At 41.3% G+C, this 17,045-nt stretch overlaps 1 protein-coding gene across 1 annotated transcript; it reads left to right on the plus strand.

Moving 5' to 3' along the window:
- The first annotated feature begins 878 nt into the window (after positions 1 to 878).
- LOC145395649 (uncharacterized) lies at positions 879 to 11,661 on the plus strand. Its single transcript, XM_080269217.1, has 5 exons — positions 879 to 968; positions 6,435 to 6,944; positions 7,337 to 7,483; positions 7,584 to 7,763; positions 11,164 to 11,661. Exons 1-5 carry the CDS (start codon positions 879 to 881, stop codon positions 11,659 to 11,661), a joined length of 1,425 nt encoding a protein of 474 aa, XP_080125343.1.
- Positions 11,662 to 17,045: the final 5,384 nt, after the last annotated feature.

Genomic DNA, 17,045 nt, shown 5'->3' on the forward strand with positions numbered 1-17,045 from the left:
TATTTATTAAAATTCATAATACTACATGGTGATATATTTTGAATTTGGAATAATGCTGATGACAAAATAGTTCAGTTTATGAATGAATTCCATCTGAATCTATCTACCTGTTTATCTATCTGTGTATCTGTCTTTCTGTCCATCTATATATAACCAGACACCTTAATCCCGTAAAGAGTTGCCACAAACAAATCTCCTCCATTTTGCTGCCCTCCCCCCACTATACACCTCCCTCTCTCATACCTCTCTCTCCATCCCTCCATCTCAGCCTCGGTCTCCCCCTCACTCCCCCTCTTTACCTCACTCACACACACTCCTAGTTAGTCTCTCACATACCTCTTCACTCCATCCCTCCGCCTCATCCTTTATCTCCCCCTCCCACTCGCCCCTTCACATTATCCACATATTCTCCTAGTTAGTCTCTCATATGCTTCTCAGTTTCATCACTCCATCTCATCCTCGGTCTCTTCCTCCCTCTCCCCTTCTCCACGTTGCCCACATTCACTCTCCTAGTTAGTCTCATGTACATCTCTCCAAGGCTCCATCTCATCCTCGGTCTGCCCCTCCCTCTCACTCATACAGTCTCCTAATTAGTCTCTTACTCTCCATCCTCTCCACATTGCCATAGCACCTCAGTGTATTTCCCCTAACACTTTGTATCACATAAATAAGTAACATACGTTAATGTATACAATCAAAATAGTTTGATGAAGTGAATGGACCTCTCTCCCTCTCTCTCTCTCTCTCTCTGTCTCTCTCCCTCTCTCTCTCTCTCTCTCTCTCTCTATCTATCTATCTCTCAACATCTATCTATCTATCTGTCTATCTATCTCTCTATCTGTCTTACTTTCGTTATATTTTACCAGGTCAACAGTACAATGGGAGGTCAACAGTCGTCAGAACAGTCACAACAAAATCCATCCCACTCACAGGAAGTCACCAGCCCCCATCTCAACCCAGTAACTACAGTGAGTGTGGTGGTTAACAGTTGTTTATTACGTTACAGTACTTGGCTTGTGCCCTTAGGCAACGTGGCGTGCAGTGACCAATGCCTAATGTACAGAAGGTGTGTACTGTACTTTGAACACCTTGTATGAAACATTATTTCCGCCAAAGAAGTTGGAGGAGGTTATATATTCACCTATGTTTATGTGTTTGTTTGGCCAGGCGATATCTCCAGTTCTTAATGAATTTCAATGAAATTTTGTGGAAGGGTGAGAAATGAGCCAAAGGAAGAATTGATTATCTTTCGGCTGGATCCAGATCCAGCATTGGCGAAGGTATGAGCTCTCTGAGTGTTTTCTAGTTTCAAGGTAGAGTTGGTTATCAAAGAACTGATGTCATGCTCCGCGCACACACACACACACACACACACACACACACACACACACACACACACACACACACACACACACACACACACACAAAATCTGTCTGCCTGTCTATCTGTCTCTCTATACATGTGTGTACATAGAGCAGTTAGGAATAGTTTATAAGTCGTGTGCACTCAGCTGGAACATTGCTCACCCTTGTGGAATGTATATGGAGAGGTTGCACTAAAACAACTAGACAAGATTCAGAATAAAGCTGTTAGAATTATTAATAACCCTACTATAACAAATAAACTACCTCGCCTAAGGTAAGAAGAAATGTTGCCTCCCTTGCATTATTTTATAGATACTTTTATGGTAAATGCTCAGACGAAGCTGTGTCCATTGTGCCACCTCTCCATGTCTTCCCCCGTGCATCTGGTAGCACTCATGACTGGACTGTCACACAGCCATATTGCAGAACTTCTGTATATTAGAATTATTTTATTCCCCGAACTGCATCTCTTTGCAACTCGCTTCCCCAGATTGACTTCTCACCAGACTTTAATCTACAGCTGTTCAGGTCCAACGGTTACAGATTTTTTTATGAATGGGGGACACATGTACTTTGTTGTATCGATTTTTTTATTTATTTGTCTGTCCTTCCTCTGTTCTGTCGTTAATATATATATATATATATATATATATATATATATATATATATATATATATATATATATATATATTTCTATATATATATATATATATATATATATATATATATATATATATATATATATATATATATACACACACACACACACACACACACACACTGAGTGACAAGCACACGGGTTGGACGTGTATCACTGAACTCCGCTCTGGGGTTACCTAAATTGTGTCTATTTATGGGTCAATCTCGTATCAAGCTAATTTAGGTGATGAGTCAACATAGTAGAAATAAGAAAGAAATGTAGACTACAGTAAATATACCAGTGGTCAAGGAATGTGATGAATTTCCTTACGTCAGCAGGACAGCACCAAGGTTAGCAGACGACAGAGTGATGCAAAAACTGTAAGTAGAGATATTTTTTTTAAGATGGATTATTTTGGAAAGATGCCTTTAGAAGGTGTTAAGAAAATAGACAAAGGTAAAAAACAGGATAATGACTTATACCCAGACCTGGTTGAAAAGCAAACTTACGATAAATTAGCTGAATAGGGTAAGTAGGCTAGAAAGATCTCTTCAAATAGAAATTGAAATCAAGAATGAGCTACGCAGACAATAGGAAAAGAATGAGGAATTAATAAAGGAAACAAACAGAAAAGCCACAACAATAGATGAACTATCAACTGAGGTAAATTCACTGAGAACAAAGGCTAGTGAAATGGGATATGCAGTTGATAACCATGAGAGAATAATAATATGGATGATTTCAGTAATGATACGGAGAAAATCAGGCAAGCACGCAGTCTGATAGACCAAAGTAGTAACACTGAAGAGATATTAACACAGGTAAATGAAATGGTGAGAAATTACCAAGATGAGGTACACACTACTTATGCTGAAATGGTGAAAGTAAAGAATGATTTAGATGCTAAGGTAGAAGAAAAAAGCTTAAGAAATGAAGTGAAAGAAATTATAAAGAATAACCCAAAACTGGCCAGGAAAGCTGTAGAGGTTAACAAATCCACAGTAATCAGTGGCATAGGTGAAGAAAAAAAGAAAAAAAATAAATCTCAAGGGACAAAAAGGAGATGGAAAATATAATGAAGATACAGCAGCAAGTATCAGAGGATATCTGTGAGAAAAATACAGAAGAACATAAAAGTTCAGGAAAATATGAGAGAACTAAGTCAAGGCCCCTGAGAGTAACATTCCAGAGTGCAAACACTGAAGAGGAAATATTAAAAAATGCCAACAAACTCATGGAAAAGGGTGAATTCAAAGAAGTATGGATAAAAAGATGCCTAACTCAAGAGGAATTGGGTACACTAAAGGAGAAGAGGGAGGAGGCAAAAACAAAAAACGAGGAAGGATCAGAGGAAGAGAAGAGTAATTTTTTATTTTTACAAATTAATTGGATTGCAGGTACGAAAGTGGTACATAACCAGAAGGGAATAAAAAAGAAAAAAAAAAAAAGGAAGGAAATCGACTCAAGCTATAGGAAGTATATAAACAAGCTGATTAAGTTGATGTACTCAAATGTTGATGGAATGGTATCTAAATTATTAGAGATGAAAGATCATAACAAAGAAAATGAACAACATATTATTTGCCTAACAAACAAAATTAACCCCAAGGATATCAAACGATACCCTAAACTTAAAGGAATACAATATATGGAGAAGATACAGGAATAAAAAAAAAAAGGAGGAATTATAATATTAACAAAGAAAAATCTACAAGTGAAAGAAATAGAACTAGATATACCCTCACAAGTAGAGCTGATTGCAGTAGAAATTACTACATCTGAAGAGAAATTAATTTTGGCAAATTTATACATGCCACCCAGAACAAACACTTGGGAAAGAGGCGCATATGAAGACCTGGCAGAGAGTACAATTCAGAGTTTAAGAGCATTACTACACAGAGTGGAAGAGAAATCTGAGAGAATTATATTAACTGGATATTTCAGTACAAATATAAATTGGAATACCCTAGATGTAAGAAGCCATGAAAGCTGTTGGGACCAAAAGCTCCCGGACTTTGTGCAGGAATTTTTTCCTGACAGCGTGTAAAGGAAAACATCAGAAAAAAAGGACACACACACATATATATATATATATATATATATATATATATATATATATATATATCAGAAAAAGAAATACAGGGGGAGTTAAGTAAATCAGACAAAGGAAAAGCAAATGTTACTGACGAAATTTCATATTGGGTGCTACATGAATGTGCAAAAGAGTTAAGTAGACCAATATATTTAATATTCAAGGAATCCATGGGTCAAGGTAAACTACCTGATATTTGGAAGAAAGCAAACATTGTTCCGTATTCAAGAAATAGACGAAATCCACGCAACGAACGACCAGTATCACTAACCAGTGTTGTAAGAAATTAGAAAAGCTGGTAAGAAAAGTTTGGGTAAACCATCTAGAAGAACACAATATAATAACAGAAAGGTGGTTTGGTTATAGAAAGGGAAAATCATGTGTTACTAACCTATTAAGCTACTATGATAGATTGCAGAAACATTACAGAAAAGAAAAGAAAGGGTGTAGGCTACAGTATCTATCTAGATATCAAGAGAACATTTGACAGTACTGCATCAAAGACTTTTATGGAAACTGTACGATCAAGGAGGAATCCAAGGCAACCTGTACTGTTGGATGCAAGATTTTCTCAGAAAAAGGGAAATGAGAACAGTACAAAGGGGAAATTACTCATCATGGAGGGAAGTGTCCAGTGGAGTTCCACAGGGTTCAGTGCTGGCACCAATTATGCTTTTAGTGTATATATATGATATAGACAGTAACACTGGAAATGAAAGCTATCTATATATGTTTGCTGATGAAGCAAAAAAACAAAGGAGAATTACTAACACAGACTATTGTACGGAGCTACAAGAGGAATTAAATAAACTTCATGAATGAAGTGATAAATGGCAAATAGAATTAAATGTGGACAGATGTCATATAATTAAGTTTGGTAAAAGTGGAAATAGACCAAATTGGGATTATAAGTTGGGAATTAAAACCCCACACACATCAGAAAGAGAGAAGGACCTAGGTGTGATTATCAATAACAGACTATCTCCGGCTGTCCACATCAGTGAGAAGGTACGGGACATGTATACACTGCTTGCTAATATAAGCATAGCGTTCACATACATAAATGAAGACATGCTAAGAAAGATAATAACATCATTCATCAGACCAACCCTGGAGTATGCATCCGTAGTCTGGAATCCTCATCTCAAAAAACACATAGATAAGACTGAAAAAGTTCAAAGGGCCGCTACAAGAAGGGTACCAGGCTTAAGGGATCTAAGCTACGAAGAAATACTAGAAAAACTGAATCTGCCAACATTACAGGAAAGAAGGAAAAGAGGAGACATGATTATGCTATATAAATGTGTCTCAAGGAAAGAGAAAATAGCCATAAATGAGTATATAACCCATTGGGAAGCATCAGCAAGAGGACACTGCAAAAAACTGCATAAAAAAAGAGATGATAAAGCGGAGATGAAATTCATTTCCCCTAATCGGGCAACTGATCAGTGGAATGCACTACTGAATGAAACAGTATGTGCCAAACAATTCATTAATTTAAGGATATTTATGATAAAAGTGATTTAATACATGCGACAGGTCGAGCTTGACTCATTCTTGTTGAGATACAATTAGGTAAGGAAACACACACACACACACACACACACACACACACACACACACACACACACACACACACACACACACACACACACACACACACACACACATTGTTCATCTATCTGTCTATCTATATAAGTGTATGTATAGATATAGATACACACACACACACACACACACACACACACACACACTATTCATCTATCTGTCTCTTTGTATACATGTATGTATAGATAGAGATAGACACACACACACACACACACACACACACACACACACACACACATTGTTCATCTATCTGTCTATCTATATAAGTGTATGTATAGATATAGATACACACACACACACACACACACACACACACACACACACACACACACACACACACACACACACACACACACCACACACACACACTATTCATCTATCTGTCTCTTTGTATACATGTATGTATAGATAGAGATAGACACACACACACACACACACACACACACACACACACAGAATAACTGTCACTACTAATATATGTGTTACTATGGATCTATACCAAATACCACCACTAGGTATAGAATGTTCATATCACTGGTATTAGTTCATCATTTATAGGATACAATATGGACATCAATTTTCTGGAGGTCGTGGTGCTGCTTTATTGTCAGCCAGCCAATAATACTGAGGTCATGATACTGCCTTGTTATCATGGAATATTAATATATCTTGATAGAGTAGAAGTTTAGCATGTCAGTACCTGTGACTAATATTCTTGTTGTGTAACAGCATAACCCTGTGGAATGCAGTGTGTGCTACATCCCCTATGACCAGAGTGAGCGTCGGCCACGCACTCTGCCCTGTGGACATACTTTCTGTTCAGCTTGCATGTCACAACTGATCACAGCCAACCAGCTGTCCTGCCCTGACTGCCGCATCTGCCACACTGCTACTTCCGTGGATCAGATCCCCATCAGCTATGTTTTGGAGGCTGTGATCCAGAGACTCAAGCAACTACAACAGGCACAGGAAGCAGCAGTAGCTTTTGAAACAGGAGACGGCACAATACACGAAATGTCCAGCGGGATAAGCAGGAAGTTATGGTCCCTGTTGGAGGAGCAGAAGAGCCGTGTGAGCAGACAGGCCATTGGCTGCCAAGGCACCCAGTCCCAGCTGGACCAGTACCGGACCCAGCTGGCAGACTGCAAGGACCAGCACCTCCAATTACAAAGCAGTTTACAAGACCTGATGCAGCGCAATACTGATGCCATGACGCTGATAGAACAGGAGGACGCTAGAGTGGTGGCCATGAAGGAAGAAGGAAAGGAAAAAGAGAGCCAGCTGGAAGCCACACTTAGGTGTCTGGCCAATGCTAACTCAGCACAGGATATTGGTGGAGCCATCGGCCACGCTGACCAAAGCAATGTGCAGGTGAAGGACTGGAGGCACAGATGCCAGGAACTTTTCCCAGACACTAACACTGTCGCCACCAGCTGGAAGGTAGGAAGCCACTCCCTCAAGTTCTCTAATGCTTTTACTACCAGACTTGTATATAAGATAAGGACTCTTGTGCTCTTCTATAAACATCACATGAATGGGGCTGATGTATGAACCCTAATGATGTACCACTACCATGTCGCTGGTAAGCTTGTCAGCCAAAGCCTCCACCACTTAGTCTTGTGTTGGTATAGGTCTGTGAGGACATCAAGACAGCCCTGGACATGGTGTCAGTGAACGTTGATGCCACACACATCCCCACCTCCCTTCCACACCCAGACCTGGCCTTCACGATCATGGACAACGTCAACACCATCAAGAAAAGGATGGAGCAAATAACAGTAAGTTATTCATTACTGTCCCTGCACACAGCATCCCAACCAGCACTGTCATAGGTAATAATGTACCATCAAAGGTAATAATGTACTGGTCCTATCACAGGTTAATCAGCTTCTTAGGATGAGTTGGTCCACCAGAAGGTTGGTAGAGGCTGGCCTGATATTTGCTGTCCAAAAAGATGAAAGTTGCCTCCGCTTCTCCAAGATAACCCTTAGTAAAGATCGACTTTACCTGACCTGCCTCCAAGATCAGCCCCCGCCTTCCCACGCCCGCATAATTCCGGTAACCAACACTCACACTTGTACCCTCATCTGTCACACCTCTTTGCCTGTTATCCTTATGCCACGTATAATTTATCTCTCTGTCTATAGCCAGACGCCTTAATCCCGTTTGGGGTGGCCACTAACAAATCGCCTCCATGTCGCACTGCCTCCTGCCATTTTGCTGAGCTCCCCCCAATTTACACCCCTGTCTCTCATATACCTCTCTACTCCATCCATCCATCTCATCCTCGGCCTCCCCCTCCCTCTACCACCCTCCACCTCACTCACATACACTCCCTTCGTTAGTCTCTCCCTCTCCATCCTCTCCGCTTGGCCAACCCACCTCTGTATGTTTCCTAACACTTTGTGTCACATCCACATCGACACTACAATGCTCCTTCACTTCATTTTTCAGTCTGTCACACCATGTAACTCCAAATGCTCCTATCAGATATTTCATTTTCATAGCTCTCACTCTTGACTTGTTTCCTTCGAACAAGGTCCAAGCTTCACTTCCATTTTGTTAGAGTTGGTATCACAATACTATCAAGCAGCAACTTTTTTTTACATCCATGCTCACTTCCCTATTTCTTATCACTGCTTTCAAAGAACCAGTAACCTTTCTTCATTGTTGCACCCTTTCAAGCACTTCGTCCTCCAAACTTCCATCCTTACTCATCACACTACCCAAGTACTTAAATGCACCCACATTTCAGATTTCCTCCTCATCCAACCTCATTGTGCATTCTGTGACTTCACTTCTCTCAAAGACCATAACTTTACTCATCCCTACATTCACCTTTAGATTCCGTTTTTTACACACTTCCCCAAATTCATTCACCAAGCCCTGCAGTTCCCCTTCGTCTTCACTTAACAGCACAGTATCATCTGCAAACAACAGTACAGGACGCTCCAAAAGCTGCCTTCTCTCATTAGGGCAGCTCCAACATCCACTGCCCTACCTTGTATCTCTTATAATCTCATCCATATACAGTTTGAACAATAACGGAGGCATGACACATCCCTGTTTCAATCCAACATTCAGACAGGAAAATTTACCCAGTTCACCATGCACACGCACTGCAGCTGTAACTCACTCATACATACTCTTCATGGGATTCAAAAACTTCCCATTTACTTTATTTATTCTAATTATTTTCAATATCCCTTGTCTATCTGCTCTGTTATATGCTTTCTCCAAATTCATGAAAGCTGCATACAACTTCTTTCCCTTCTCGAGTAACTTTTCCACTAAAGATCTAAGAATGAATATCTGATCGACACAACCTCTTCTTCTTCTAAAACCTCCCTGTACTTCTCCAACTAATTTCCTCTGTCATTTCCCTAACTGCCAATATCTGATCTACACACACAATCTACCACAGGATTTTATCTTGCCTGTCTAAAGCACATCATTCCACTAATTCCACAGTGTTCAAGAATTAACACAGGTCTTGTAGCTTCAGTAATAATCTTGCATCTTTTGTTTTTTGCTATTCATGTAATTCAACAAGTAACAACATGTACTTCTTGGGTACTATCTCTCTACGAGGTCTGGTCAGAAGGTATGTGACCTTAGGATCTAAAAAAAATAAATGGCTAACCTGTTGAGTTGGACACTAATGCCCTCAAAGCTGCCCCTTCCGACATGACACACCTAGTCCAGCATTCTTTCCATTGCCTGAAACATATTTTCAAAGTTGCTTTTCAGTATCTCCTGCAGGTTCTTTGTCGAACTCGTCATGATCTCTTCTCTTGTCTCAAATCGGGAACCCTTCAGCGGAGTTTTGAGCTTGCGGAATAACCAAAAGTCACACGGAACCATGTCTGGTGAGTATGGAGCCAGCCGAACCTGTGGGATTTTGTGCTTGGCCAAAAATTCCTGAATCAGTTGAAAAAAATGGGCAGGGGCGTTGTCACGGTGCAGCTTCCAACTTGCCACTTTCCAAAGGCCTGGTCTCTTATGCAGAACAGCGTCATGAAGACAACGGATAATGTCGAGGCAGTAATGTCTGTTGACGATCTGACCTTCTGGTGTGTATTCGTGATGCACAACACCACAGTAGTCAAAAAAGAATGTCAATAGGCGAATGCTTTTCACCTTGCTACGGACCTGTCGTGCTTTTTTTGGCCGAGGCGACCCTGCTTGTTTCCACTAGGACGACTGTGCTTTGGTTTCTGTCGTACCCTCACACCCAAGTCTCATCCCCAGTGCTAACTGTTTTCAGAAAATCTGGATCGCAATTAACACACTCGAACACACCTTGAGCAGCATTCATCCGAGAGAAGAGATCATGACGAATGCGACGAAGCACCTGCAGGAGATACCAAAAACCGACTTCGAAAAACGTTTCAGGTAATCGTAAGAACGCTGGGCTACGTGCGTCAAGTCAGAAGAGGCCTGCCTTGAGGAGGATTAGTATCCTAGCTCAATAGGTTAGCTATTTATTTCTCTAGAGCCTAAGTTCAGATACTTTCTGAAATGACGCCTTAATCCCTTATGGGGTGGCCACAAACAAATTGCCTCCATGTCGTCCAGCCTCCTGCCATTCCGTTGCCTTCCCCCCCAGCTTACATCCCCATCTCTTTCATTTTGGGTACTAAAGACAAAACCAAAAGAGTTAATTTATTAGTCTAGGGTTTCCCATCATAAAAAATCTGCTCTTCCCTCTGGTTAAGGTCCATATTCTCGTTGGTCAAGGAAGCTCCCTAATACCTCTTCCTTACCGAATTGTTTATGAATACGTCTGGATGATATCGTTATGTACCTTATTAACACAGTATGGTGATATTAGAATGATTTAAGTAACACAGAAGTAACACAATAAATTGTTTTGGAAGAGATGTTGGGAAGGTAACTTAACCTACGAGAATACAGGCCTAATTTACTCCCATCTATCGTAACTAAGTCAGTCAGTCCTGCTCACTCTCCCCACCTCATCATTTCCCACATTCTCAGTCTGCCACCTCTCTCCCTCCAAAAATTTACTCTTCCTTCCATCTTTCATTTTCTCTTCCTGTTTCCTTATGCATTATACTTCTTCTTCTTCTTCTTCTTCTTCTCCTCTCTCTCTCTCTCTCTCTCTCTCTCTCTCTCTCTCTCTCCCTCCCATTTTACTTTATTTTTTCTTGTTTTCTCCTCCCCTTCTCCTCACCTCTCCTTGTTCTCTTCCTTCCTTCCATATTTTGTCTTCATCAGCCTTTATTCTCTTCCTTCCTTCCTTCCTTCCCACCTTTACTCTCTTCCTTGCTTGCTTGTTTCCTTCCCTCTTTACTCCCTTCCTTGTTTGCTTGTTTCCTTCCCTCTTTACTCCTTCCTTGCTTCCTTCCTTCCCTCGTTACTCCCTTCCTTGCTTGCTTGCTTTCTTCCCTCATTACTCCCTTCCTTGCTTCCTTCCTGACGGTATCGTGTTGTGCAGGTGAGTGAGGTGGTGGGTGTTGTGGACCCTTCCTTCATCCTGGCATTCCTGGACCTGGCATGGGGAGGGTCAACAAGAGGGCGGGTCCACATCCGTCTGAGTCCCTACACACCATTATCTCAGCAATTTTTCATGCTGTGTACTGGTCAGCGTGGCGTCTCGTACCTCAACACCAGACTACAACGGGTGAAGGACCGCAGGGTCCCAGGGGACTGTGTGAGTGGTGGACAGTATGCTAGGACTGAAGGGCCAGGTATAATGGATGTTACGTGGGAGTACCGAAAGTCAAACAGGGCGGGTGCTGTCATGGGGTTTCCCGGTGATGCTACCAAGGCTGCACAGTTTATCATCACCACCAAAAGTCTTGATGGTGCCGTGAAGTGCCCTAATGTCTTTGGCGAGGTGGAGAACGGGCTAGAGGTGGTGAGAGAAGTATTTATCCAGAATAACAACACTCAAGTCACTGTGGTGGACTGTGGTATTGTGCTCAACCGCTAGTTACTGCACTGCTATCATGTACTTCGTCAGATGTGGGTCATAGATTTACTTCCAGGATTCCAGGTTATTCATAAAGACTCTGTGTTGTTACTGGATACTTTGTTGGGAGCGAGTTGTTACACCCCCGGAGTCTAGTTAATCTCACTTTCATACAATCTTTCAGGGTAATGATAGAGAGTTTCCTTTCTGTGTGTTGCCCAATGTCATGATTACACTGTGTACACATAAAACAGCTCCTCAGAAGATTTAGTAAGAAGGCAGCCAGCCATGGCTGATTCATGACATTCTACCAGCATCTGACTCATGACGAATGAGCAACAAACATTCTCTTGCTTACATTCTACCAGCATTTGACTCATGACAAATAAACAACAAACATCCACTCACTCACATTCTCCACTGTTCTCTAGTGTAATGAACAGAATCCACGTCTCATGCTGGTTTAGATAACATTAGACTTAGCTGACTTAAGCGTAATTGTGAGTATTACTTGTGAGAGAGAGAATAAAGTTTACTGTGGGTGAATGGGTGGGAAATCACAATCTTTAGCTCACTGTGCACTGCCTGACTCTCTTTTTTCAGGCCAATAAATTTTTACCTTAGAAAGCTAGAGCACTGATTTTCTTCTAGGTCCTAAGTTGATCAATTCAGTTTTGTATTTCATGATTCACAGAACTATTACTGCTTCATAACTCTGAGCAATTTTCAATAAATAAAAGTGTTCTCGTTCACTCCTTATGCACAAATACTTGCTACATATTGTTGTTTATTATGCTTTTTATTATTCTCTTTATTATATTTTTTATGTTCTTTCTTATGCTCTTTATTATGTTCTTTATGTTCTTTTTTATGCTCTTATTATTAATTTATTAATTAAGGTTTTAGTATTAATATTTATTTATTATTTAAGGTTGTATTTTTTGCTCTTATTAAAGTAATGAATAAGAATGAAAACTATATGTGACTGATTTATTCATTTACAGTGTGGTACTAATGTTGGAAGTTCAAAGGTTATATAATTTTTTTATATAGCTACAGACATGCTGCTGATTTTGATAGAGCTTGAGTTTTGTTCTAATTTTTTTTTCCGTTTACTTTCATACTGCTCACTAATTTTATGGAAAATACCTTTTTGTACCTTATAGGTAATGTCAAAATGGCAAACATTAGTTACTGGATGCTCATGCAATTATTACTATAAGATGTAAATGTGAAATGGACTAAAAAATGTTCTGGTTAATGCTGTTTGTAAGAACCGTCTGTAATATGGTATTATGTTGAGGTTTTGTTTAACCCGAGGCGTCCCGTCGATGTACGGGTACATTGCAACATTTTGCATTTGCCAGTCCTGTCGACGTACTGGTACAGTTGCGGACATATCAAACAGAAACACCCCGTCCACCAGCGAGGTGGTGTAATGCTCTCCGCATCTGGTAACACTGATTGGTATGGAACTTCACCAGGTTTCTTTCGGTCGCTAGGATGAGCCGAATACTGCGATCATTGCCGCTGTGCGCAGTTATTGGTAGTAATAGATGAGCAATGCTCCGTCAGAAAATATACCGATGACAGTAAGTTTTTTAATATTGTCACACAATACACCCTCTGCATAATGGCAGTTATTATGAATGACACGGATTTCATGAGTGGTTTAGTTTCGAGTCATGAAACATGCAACAGTTAATAATTCATCATATGTCTTAGTTATCAGCTTCCCCACAGCTATAAATGAACAGAAATTTACCATGACGTCCATCCTCCCTACCGTGAACCTGACATTGGTAGACCTCTGAAATGGAAGCAAGTTCACTACATACAGGAGGTGGCACCACAGGGGGCAGCAGGGTGGGGGTGGGGGACCTGGGAGACAGGAGGGAGGTGAGTGAGGAAGGGGACAATATTGTTCAAATTGGGGGCTAGATGAGAGGGATGATGGGGTAGGGGTAGGTGGACTTTGGTAGACGAAAAGAGCTACAGTGGGAGGGATAGATTACAAGGTGATGACAGGGCCAAATCAGTGTTTCATGGAAATCATGGATTTTTACAGTCAGACCATGAAAAGTTATGTTAACGTTGCCAAGTGTTGTTATTGACAGTCATGGTTTGTAGCAGTTCACGACACACTTTCCACTGGATGGCTCAGTACCCCTGTATTATGAGCATGGTGATAATTTGCTAATGGTCATATATATTACAAGTCCCTACAGTTTGTCAGATGCTGCCGATGTCATAGTGATTAGGAATTACTCTTGAAGCCTATTACGTGATATCATCATGGATGACGACTGATATCGCAAACAGAGTAGGGATAGGCCTATGTAGATTTTTCCTTTATCACCAGTAAATATGAACGGTGACGGTAATGATGGTCTCTATAGTTCTCATTAATATCTGTATGGCACCAGTGTGAAATACAGGTGGAGTTACTTAACCCAGGTATATGTTACTGTTTTTTGTATGCTGTGTTTGGCTGTTAATATAAGAGATTGCCAATGGTTATTAGTTCTACTTAGGTTCATATTGAGCAACTGTCGTATGCTGTAAGCATTCCTTCACAACCCCTTGAGCCAAGAATGGTGGAATAAGGTTGTAATGTCAGCAGTTATCCAGTCTGAGCACGTGCATATTACATCAACTGTGCCAACAGTTACAGAAATCTATCTATCTATCTATCTATTGCCAGACGCCTCAATCCCGTTTGGGGTGGCCACAAACAAATCGCCTCCAAGTCGCCCTGTCCCCCGCCATTTCACTGCCCTGCTCCCAACTCACACCCCCCTCTCTCATATACCTCTCCACCCCATCCCTCCATCTCATCCTCGGCCTCCCCCTCCCTCTTCCCCCCTCCACCTCACTCACATACACTCTCTTCGTCAGTTTTTCACCCTCCATCCTCTCCACATGGCCAAACCACCTCAGTGTGTTCCTCATAACGCTTCCTATCACATCCACATACACACCACAACGCTCCTTTATATCCTCATTCGTCAGCCTGTCTCTCCGCGTGACTCCACAGGCTCCTCTTAAATAACTCATTTCCACTGCTCTCACTCTTGACTTGTGTCCTTCCAACAATGTCCAAGCTTCACTTCCGTACGTTAGAGTTGGTATCACAATACTGTCATGTAGTAACTTTTTCACTTCCATGCTCACTTCCTTGTTTTTTATCACTGCTTTCAAAGAACCAGCAACCTTTCTTCCCTGCTGTACCCTTTCATGCACTTCACCCTCCAAACCTCCATCCTTACTCATCACACTACCCAAGTACTTAAACGTACTCACATTTTCCAATTCCTCACCATCCAACGTCGCTGTACATTCACTAACTTCACCTCTCTCAAAGACCATCACTTTACTCTTCCCTACATTCACCTTTAGATTCCGTTTCTTACACACTCTCTCAAACTCATCCACCAAGCCTTGCAGCTCCCCTTCGTCTTCACTCAACAACACAGTATCATCTGCAAACAACAGTACAGGGAGTTTCCAAACACTATCCTCTCTCACCAGGGCCACTCCAACATCCACTACCCTACCTTGTACCTCTTTTATTACCCCATCCATGTACAGATTGAACAACCATGGAGACATGACACATCCCTGTTTCAAACCAACTTTCAAAGAAAAAAATTCACTTAGTTCACCATCCACACGCACTGCAGCCTTCGCACCATCATACATACTCTTCACAGCATTCAACACCTTCCCATCTACTCCATATATTCTTAACACTTTCCACAATCCTTGTCTATCCACCCTGTCATATGCTTTCTCCAAATCCATGAAAGCCGCATACAACTTCTTTCCCTTCTCTAGAAACTTTTCCACTAAAGATCTAAGAATGAATATCTGATCTACACAACCTCTTCCCTTCCTAAAGCCTCCCTGTTCTTCTCCAACTAATTTCTCTGTTCTTTCTCTAACTCTGTCTATAAGTATCCTACCATACACTTTTCCTATTATATTAAGAAGACAAATGCCCCTATGATTACCACACACTTCTTTTTCCCCTTTTCCTTTGTACAGGGGTATAATTATACCTGACTTCCAATCCTCCGGGACTCTACCTTCCTCCCAGGCCAATCTGCACATCTTCCACATCCATTCTACTACTATCTCTCCCCCATGCTTCAGCATTTCACCACACACTCCATCAATTCCTGGGGCTTTCCCCGATTTAACTTTCTTCATTGCTTCCACAACTTCTATCCTACTGATTTCTTCCTGTCTTCTCACCTCCCTCCTTCTCCCAGCCATTCCCCAGCCACTTATACTCGCATTACTTCCATCCTCTACGTTCAACAATTCCTTAAAGTGTTCTCTCCATCTGTTCACTTTTTCTCCCTTCTCCACTAGTAATCTACCATTTTTATCTTTCACTCCCCTGCTAACTTCACTTCCACCCTGTCTTACTCTTTTCACTTCTCTCCAGAACATTTTCTTACAGTCCCTCCACTTTACACTCAAATTCCTTCCAAATTCCTCATCCACTCTCTTCTTACTCTCTCTTACTAATCTTTTCACCTCTTTCTTTCCACATATAACTCTTTTTTCCGCCTCTCAACTTCTTCCACGCCCCTATTTCTCATCCATTCATTGTATGCTTTCTTCTTTTGTGCCACAGCCTGTTTCACCTCTTCAGTCCACCACGCTGTTCCTTGCACCCCCCTCCGTCTTCTCTTCCTTCCACACACCACATCACATGCTGCACATATTTCTTCTGTAAATATCTTACACACACCTTCCACGTCTCCCATCTGCTCCAATTCATATTTGCCCAATCGTTCCTCCACTTCTCTCTTATACTCTGCCTTTTTCTCATCCTCTTGTAACCTTTCCACTCTCCTTGCAACTACTCCTTCCTCTCGTCTTTCCCTTCTTCTATTCCTCCATCTTACTTGCATTCTAATTCTGGCCACCACCAAGTTGTGGTCAGAAAGTCCACTCCCCCAACCTCTATACACTCTTGCATCCTTTACACATCTTTGCATCCTTTCATCCACACACACATAATCAATCATTGCCTTCCTTTCATTCAGTTCACCACCCACGCTTCTCATCACTCGCCATGTATACCTGTGGATCATTTTATGCCTGAAGAGGGTATTGGCTATCACCAACCCCCTCCCAGCACAAATGTCCACTAATGCACTCCCATTCTCATCTATCTCAGCAGGCACACCCCACTCACCAACTATTCCATCCACCTTCACATTCCCCACTTTACCATTCATTTCACCAGTCAAAAACACTCTCTCATTCCTTCCAAACTTTTCCATGCACACTTCCACATTTGTCCAGAACTCTTCTCTCACTCTTCTAGCACGATCTTGCGTTGGTGCATACACACACACAATCGCCCACATTTGTATTCCAACTTTCAA

Source organism: Coenobita brevimanus, chromosome 32 (assembly GCF_032717465.1).
Source record: "Coenobita brevimanus isolate Jiangsu-jjx chromosome 32, ASM3271746v2, whole genome shotgun sequence".
Taxonomy (NCBI): Eukaryota; Metazoa; Arthropoda; class Malacostraca; order Decapoda; family Coenobitidae; genus Coenobita; species Coenobita brevimanus.

Excerpts from the sequence above, each read along its gene's own strand:
- LOC145395649 (XM_080269217.1), top strand. The coding sequence starts at position 879 with ATGGGAGGTCAACAGTCGTCAGAACAGTCACAACAAAATCCATCCCAC. Across the intron at positions 7,484-7,583 it reads AAAGGATGGAGCAAATAACA|GTTAATCAGCTTCTTAGGAT; the intron begins GTAAGTTATTCA and ends GTCCTATCACAG. Across the intron at positions 7,764-11,163 it reads CCCACGCCCGCATAATTCCG|GTGAGTGAGGTGGTGGGTGT; the intron begins GTAACCAACACT and ends CGTGTTGTGCAG.